At 43.4% G+C, this 8,008-nt stretch overlaps 1 protein-coding gene across 1 annotated transcript; it reads left to right on the plus strand.

The window, feature by feature from the left end:
• Positions 1-589: 589 nt before the first annotated feature.
• Positions 590-4,615, plus strand: OSTC (oligosaccharyltransferase complex non-catalytic subunit). Its single transcript, XM_056489409.1, has 4 exons — positions 590-842; positions 1,021-1,114; positions 2,634-2,831; positions 3,955-4,615. The coding sequence occupies exons 1-4, from the start codon at positions 704-706 to the stop codon at positions 3,971-3,973; spliced, it is 450 nt and encodes a 149-aa protein (XP_056345384.1). The 5' UTR covers positions 590-703; the 3' UTR covers positions 3,974-4,615.
• The last annotated feature ends 3,393 nt before the right edge of the window (positions 4,616-8,008 follow it).

Raw genomic sequence — 8,008 nt, forward strand, 5'->3', positions numbered from 1 at the left:
TGCCTAAGGGCACCACATCCCTTGGTGCGGGCAAGGGGCATCCCAGCCCCACGCTCCCCTGCACACACGGGGACCGGGGTAAGGCCTGCTACGGACCTTAGTCTGCATCCCCCGAGCCTGGCTGCAGCTCGCAGGCGGGACGTGGCTTTTCCTTCCCCCACCGCAAAACTGCATCAGCACAGGGGTGCCCAGGGGCGCCCCTACCCCGCGGCAAGGGCTGCGGCGCCGGCGTTGCCCCTGCTGCAGGGAGTGCCCTGCAGGGAGGGCCGGCGGCACCCGGGCCCCACGGGCATCCCGGGGCGGCCACGTTGCTGCCCGCCCGGGGCGGGGCTGCCCCGGACACGCCCCAGCCACGCCTCCGGCCCGGCGCCGGTACCCAGCGCCGACACGTCAGGGCTGCCGGGTCCTGGCAGGTGAGTAAGACAGATAGACCCTTCGACGGCCAGCTGGAGACGTTTGCACGCTTTTATGCAGATAAAAAACGTATCTTTCTGAATCTGTCTTTTAACCCTGGTCTCAAACTTCTAGCGCTTTGTTTAGTTTGTCTTTTTAAAAAGCGATCTGTTTCCCCCTGTCAGGACGCGACAGCCCGTTTCCGTTTCCGCCTTCGTGTCGGCGGCGGAGCGCGGCCGCGGCGGGAGCGAGCGGACAGCGGCGGGAGGGAGCAGCGGGGCCGCGGCCGCCCCGGGAGCGCAGCGCGGCCATGGAGACGCTGTACCGCCTGCCCTTCGCCGTGCTCGAGTGCCCCAACATCAAGCTGAAGCGGCCGAGCTGGGTGCACATGCCCTCGGCCATGACCGTGTACGCGCTGGTGGTCGTGTCCTACTTCCTCATCACCGGAGGTGAGGCCGGGGTGAAGGGGGGGCCCCTCACGGAGCAGCTCTCCCTCGGTCCCTGCCCCGCGTCCGGGTCCGAGCCGCCCGTAGAACACGAGCCTGGGGCATCCCCCATCGCTCCCGCGGTGTCGGGGCACTTGTCGCTGCTCCGAGCCAAAGTCGGTGCTTGCTTTCCTCCCCGCAGGAATTATCTATGACGTGATCGTGGAGCCTCCGAGCGTGGGGTCGATGACAGACGAGCACGGGCATCAGAGGCCGGTGGCTTTCTTGGCGTACAGGTCAGAGCAGGGCGCTGTCCCCACCAGCGACGTGCTGCGAATGCCTGAGCTCAGGGAACAAACCCCGTCTTGCCGGGCTGTGCTCCTCTCCCTCTCCCTCTCCCTCTCCCTCTCCCTCTCCCTCTGCAAGGCAGGAGTTGTTTCATATCAGTTCTTGGTTTGCCGGTACTTAAAAAAAAACAAAAACTCCACCAAACATGCATTGAAACCAGCAGAAATCAAAAAACTTAGTCCTAAAAATTTTAAAAAAGGGAGATCTGGTAAAAAGAAATTGTTTTGGGCTGGCAGGACTTCTTTTTCTTGCTATTCAAGTTGAGCTTTATGCTGGATGCAGATATGTTTGATCGTTTTTTGTTTCAGAATATGTAATGTTTGGGAAAATTTTCTTAACTTTTAAACTCTAGTGTACTTGGGACTCTGGTGGGGAGCATTGTTACAAATGTTCTTCATAGTGCTCTTGGCTTCTATTACTGATAATGAGTTGGAGGCTCCTAGGAGCAAACTGGTCTAAAGAGAGTTAAATTTACTTTTGTAACTGGGGGGGTATATGTGTGTGGAAAAAAATAATTGTTTTTATTAAATATCGAAAAAGTTGCTTGAATCTGTGATTAATGTTACAGATTTTGGCTTGGACTAGATGTGTGTTTCAGACTTGGATTGTTGCAATGTTGATTAATCGAGTTACTGCATGGATTTGCTAGCACTGTCATTTGTCAGTGAGACAAGAAAAACTTTTTTGTGTCCAGGATATGAGACAGTAATTTTAATCTTTATTTCTGTATGGGCATCCACCGTAGTTTCATCAATGCCAGTTTTATGAGGCTGCTGATTAGGAGGATAGGAAAATGGCTCAGTGACTGTGGGAAGCAGGAGATTCGTGATCCAGGTGCAATACTCTTTCTGCATCTCAGCTTCCTCACTCTCCATCTCTTCCCATTTGTAAGAAGGAAGTGCAGCTGTCTGGGCTGACAGAGAGCCCCATGGGGCACCCTCAGGCTGGTCCCTGCAATGAATCCATGCAGGCTCAGCAAGCAGGCAGCAAAACATCCTACAGGATGTGTGCTGGAGACAGCAGATGTGCTTCATGTGCCATAGTGCTTTGAGTGGAATTTGTCCTGAGAGAAGGATTCAGGCAGTCCTGCCTAACACTGGGATGGAAATAAGGAGGTTGAGGTGCCGTGCCTTGGGCCCATCTTTATGACCAGGGACCTCCTTGGACTCATTGCAAACCAATGAGCCTGGGTGGTAGCTGTTAGTATGCACAAATATGTATAAATCCTCTCGTGTGCTGGACTGGGCACCTCGCAGACTCTCTGTTCTGGAGATAAATTGTGTATTAAAATCTTGATGCAATTGTGTAACATCAGTTTTCTACTTGCTTTAGTTAGAAAGTCAGCTATCAAAGTCAAACTGTGTGTTTGTACAGCTAAAGCAGATTGGGTAGATGGGGTTTGAAATGTAAATAATTTCTTTAATCTTTTTCTGTCTCTTTTCACCATTTATTCTTCTTCTCCTTTAGAGTAAATGGACAGTATATTATGGAAGGCCTTGCATCCAGCTTCCTCTTCACAATGGGTGGCCTAGGATTCATAATTCTGGATCGATCCAATGCACCAAATATCCCCAAGTTGAATAGGTTTCTTTTGCTCTTTATTGGATTTGTTAGTGTGCTTTTGAGCTTCTTCATGGCCAGAGTTTTCATGAGGATGAAATTACCGTAAGTGATTTAATTATCTTTCAGCCTTTATTCTCTTTTGTGGCTCATGTGTGCTGTGTTAAATTTAGGAGTAACAGAAAATATGGTGATCTTCAGCTTGAACATAAGTTGCTTTTTCACTGCTTATTTTGGAACAAGCTGTCTTGAATGAGGTGGGATGCTTTGGGAGCCAGCTACTCTAAGATCATGCTGTAGTTAAAAAAGGGTGACAGTTCCTGATATATTAGAAAATATGATTAGTGAGTCTGACTTGCTCAGTGTACCTTAAAATTCATTATATGTACTGGTCAGGTAAGTAGCTACAAAGTAGGACTTTGATGAAAATGGAACTGTTAAAGTACTTGAAGAAAGGCAGAGGAGGAAGAGATCTGTAGCTTTCAGGCTGTGCAAAATCCAAATGTGTGTTTGCCAGTTTTTCTCCCTCTGTATTTTTCAGTCTATCTATTTAATTTAGAATAGCTGAAACCTGATATTTAGAGGTACTGATAGATAATTTTTGGAGTAGCTCCATGAAGTGCTGAGTTAATAGTGACAGTCATTCTTCTATTCTTAAATACTTTTTTTGGCCTCTGCAGTGTACTTAAAAAAATTTGTTTCATAACACAAGTGATGGGTTCCCTGGCAGCAGGTATTTTGGATAGGGACCTACCCTATATTTTCCTGCTTCATTGATGCTAGGTGTTTTTTTGCTTCACTGAGTACATCTGTTCCTGTACAACAGTTCTCATTCTGAAATTCATGAAAAGAACAGGGCTTCAGAGAACTGGAAGAGAAAGAGAGAACAGATTTGTGTGGAGCGTCAAAAAATATCAGGTTGTATTGAAAATCTTAACACATAGTTTGTGTAAAGGGCACAAATAAAGAACATTTCTTAGGGTATAACGTGGGCTTCAAAAATTCCTAACAATTACTAAAGTTGGATTGAGAATAGGCTAATGCATTTTCAATGTTCATTGATGAGAATCAACTGAGTAAGGAGTATATAGTTAGGATGGCCAAATAGCCTTCATCACAGAGGCTTTTGCAATCTTAAGTTTTGGTTTAAGATTATTTGTCTCTTGATTTTTGAGGAGTGCTGCCTATGTTTGCTAACTTTTTCTCTGAATTATTTTCTTTTCTGTAGGGGCTACTTGATGGGTTAGTACCTCTTGTGATGTGTGAAAGTTTGAGCTGAATTTACTCCTCCTCACGAAGCATTTTAAGAAGAAACAGCAAGAAACAAGTTCCATAGTCACTGTCAACAGCAAAGAGACCTGGCCATGAGAGACAGGGAAAGAGTACTTTCTTTGCAAACTCTCACTACCAGTGGCTGATCTGTAGTTTTCAAGCAATGTTTTATCATTTCTGATGTAGAGCTTTTAAAAAGAGAAAGTTATATAGCGGAGTATTTCTTTTATATTCCATTTCAGTATGAAGTAGAGAAACTACCATTAGCTCTACCTGAAATGAGTATTTGCCATTGACGGTTCTTTGTTGCAGGTCTGTCTCCTCTTCCCTCTTTTGTGTGGGACAATTATGTATGTGAATCAGAGAAGAAACACTCAAAACATTGATTTCCAAGTTGTAATCAGATAATTAGTAACTTTGGATGCTTTACAGCCAGAATACAATGTGTCTGAAATTATTGTGAAGGCATCGTTGGCCTTGGTATTAATGATATTAATGCTCTATGTGAGCAAATCCAGACATGCACTGGGAAGGGCAAATTGTATGAATGTGCATTTTTTTTTTTTAAGAAAAAGTGTACAAAAGGAGCCAAATAAAACTTATTTTCTAAAAAATTATTTTAATTTTGCGCAACTTGTAAAGCTTTTTCTTGTTTGCATGGACTGTTCTGCATTCATACATGAGGTGCCATACCATGACCAAGTAATTTCAGCATTGTTTTTCACTGTTGGATACTGATTTTTTTCTTTTTTTTTAGTATCAGGAACAAGAAGCCTCACTTCTCATTCATTTGTACTGTATACAAACAACATGCTGTTATCAGTAGCCAAGACAACTTACCTCTGAAGCTGCTGCTTTTTTGTGTGAGGCAAAGTTCCAGTTTGATTTGTCTTAATTTTAAAAATTTGAATGTTGCTCAAATGTTTCATTCAAGTAATGTATTGCATTTTGGGGGAAGGAAAGATCCGTCTGAATCACCATAAATGTCTTTTTTGCAATCCATATGTGTTTGAAACACTGTTTTAATCAGTATAATAATATAAAGTAGAAGAGTTATTTATTCCTGTAATTGTGATGTAAGCATTACTGTTCACATACTTAATCAAATTTCTGAGCCAGTTATTAATCATCTGCCCTAAGGATATGTCACTTCCACTGCCTCATTATTACATATGATGTGACAGTTTTACATCTGTTCATCTTACGTGTTTGTCATTAAGATTTCAGGTAGCTTAAGCTGTTTTATGAGGCTCATTACTGCAGTATTTCCAGTCATTTTGACACAGTTACGTTTTGGTCACTCTGGTTTTCGTGAGACACATGCTTACCTTCAGGGGGGAGTATTGATATTATGTAAGTAAATAACTGGTCTTAAGTAATATTTTTAAATACTCTTGAGAGGCAAGTCAAACCAGAAGGTCACTTCACTGACTATAATCAAGACTCTTCTGGCTTCGTGCTTGTTGTAGTGTAGTTGAGCTTCAGCCTCCCGAGTTTGCAGCTGGTTCTAAATGAGCAGGCTCTTGAGCAGTGATCTTAAAGGCATAGTTCAGTGCCTGTGCTCTGTCAAGTGCCTTTCACTGTAATTGCAGGCCAGGTGATGTAACTTGAAACAGCTTGAAACAAACTGAAGCAGACATAATTGCAAGGTAGAAGATAGTTTTGGCAGAGTAAAACTAGGTGACTCCCTCTGCAACAAATAAGGCTGAAGGAACATCATAGTTTTTTGGTCCCAGCTAGGTGTGGTATCATCTGCCAAAGTCTGTGGCACAGAGAACCAGGAAAACAAACACAGAGCAGAAGATTGATTACCCAGAAATAAGGCACATGGTAGTTTGGAAGATGGCAGAATGCACTGCTGGAGATTGGAGGTTAATTTTGAATGTGGTTTGGAGGTTTCTTTGTCACCCAAGGTAAAATGTCTACTGAGTCAAATAAACTGCAAAGAAGTATTGCAGTGTGTTAGAGGAATCCCCTTTGCTGTAAAGAAAGGCTGGTATTTTCAGTAATTGTCTGATGTTCTTTATAGGTAACAGCAGGTGGCCTCTAAAGTAGGGGCTTGGAATAGTAATAGGAATGTTTCAGTGACTGAAAGAAAACTTCCTGTAACTAGTGACAATATCCATCTGTGTTCAATGTTCGTATCTTCAAGGTTCAACTGAACTAGATCGTGGGTGAGAGGTTAAAAACAAGGTAAAGGTAAAGCAGAGCTTACAGGAACACATTTCTGATTCAAACCAGAAATTTGGCCTACTTCCAAGTGCAACAGAAAGAGTCAGGCTCAAGTATAGAGGTCTTGATGGAGAAAATACTGAATGCATGGCTTCAGTGTAATCTCTGAGAGATGATGTCCAGTCAGTATAGTCAGGAAGACATATATAACTTGTGTAGCTTTTGAAAGTTAGTATATACGTATATGAACCTATAAATGATCTTATACTTAATTGAGTTAAGCTGAAAAATACCTCTAGATGAAGAAGAACAGACAGTCTGATTTTTTTCTCCTCAACGCATTTTCCAGACTCCTGCATATTGTGGAACAGTGAAAGAGTCGTAGAATCATTTAGGTTGGAAAAGACCGATAAGATCATCAAATCCAATTATCAACCCAGCACTGCCAAGCCCACCCCCAAGCCATGTCCCTGCGTGCCACATATCCATGTCTTAAATACCTCCAGACACAAGAGGTGCTGGTAACTGATGGGAAGTGGCTCAGTGAGCAATTCTACCAGTTGCCCCTACTGAGGACCCCTGGATGGATCCCATCCAGCCCCACAGATCTGTGCATGCCCAAGCACTATAGCAGCTCACTGACCACTTCCCTTGGATTATGGGGACTTGGTTCTGGCCCCTATCTCTGTCTTTCAGCTCAGAGGGCTGGGTGCCCACAGCATGAGCTGTTACTAGAGACTGAGGCGAAGAAGGCAGGAAGTACCTCAGTCTTCCCCTCATCCTTCATCACTGCGTTTCACTCCAGATTCACTAAAGGATGGAAATTCTCCTTAGACTTGTCTTTGTTGCTAATGTATGTTTAGTGGTAATTTTTAGTTGTCTTTTATAGCAGTAGCCAGCTTAAGTTCTGTGTGAGCTTTAACCCTTCTAATTTTCTCCCTGCATGTCCTCTTGACATTTTTATTGTCCTCCTGAGTTGCCACTGCTTCATGCAAAGGTCATAAACTCTCCTTTTTGTTGTGATTTGCAGCCAGAGCTCTCTGTTCAATCTGCTTCCTGCTTGTCTTATCTTTAGGCATATTTGGATGGGCTGCTTCTGCATCTTTAAGATTTCCTTCTTGAGGAATATCAGGCCTTCCTGGACTCCTTTGTGCCCCAAGATACTCTGCCAATCTGGGCCATCAGCAGGCCAAAGTTTGCCCTCCAGGAATCCAGTGTAGACGTTCCACTGACCCCACTCCTTGCTGCTCCAAGAACTGACACATATTTGAAAGATTTGTGTCACTGAAACAATTTGTGGAGGAAGGAGGATAATTCAACCATTCTGAAGAAATAGGCATGAATATGCATTCTTAATATATTAATTAGAAAGCACTATGTGTTTGACTTCTTCAGAGTTACAGGCTTATAAGCTGAGACAACCCTAAATTTCTTCTGCTGCCTTCAATATAGGGAGCCAGTGTGGCTATAGGAAAGACAGCAATAATAATTTATTTTCCTGACACATATGGCAATCCTACATGCAATGGAAACTATTTTCCTACTGCATAGCAACATCTGTGGTAGTGTAATTGGTATTGCAAGTTTGTGAATGTGGTTATTTTCCCAAAAAGGGTTGCAGCAATAACTGACCTATATTCAGAATTTCTCATTGCTACTTCTTAACACTGCAGTTCTTTTAGAAGGGTTTTCTTTCATAACAGGGTAAAAAGATTGAAACAATCAGAAGAATTGAATTGGAACAGTTGTAGAAATCTCAGATGAATGTTTGCAGTACTTTCAGTCACATTAAGGCCTTTCAGGTATACTGATGATTGGCAAGCTCTGGAGAGATCTGG

Source organism: Oenanthe melanoleuca, chromosome 4, assembly GCF_029582105.1.
Source record: "Oenanthe melanoleuca isolate GR-GAL-2019-014 chromosome 4, OMel1.0, whole genome shotgun sequence".
Taxonomy (NCBI): Eukaryota; Metazoa; Chordata; class Aves; order Passeriformes; family Muscicapidae; genus Oenanthe; species Oenanthe melanoleuca.

Bases quoted from the DNA above. Each gene is read 5' to 3' on its own strand.
- OSTC (XM_056489409.1), top strand. From the start codon at position 704: ATGGAGACGCTGTACCGCCTGCCCTTCGCCGTGCTCGAGTGCCCCAAC. The intron at 843-1,020 runs GTGAGGCCGGGG...TCCTCCCCGCAG, and splicing joins CTACTTCCTCATCACCGGAG to GAATTATCTATGACGTGATC. The intron at 1,115-2,633 runs GTCAGAGCAGGG...CTTCTCCTTTAG, and splicing joins GTGGCTTTCTTGGCGTACAG to AGTAAATGGACAGTATATTA.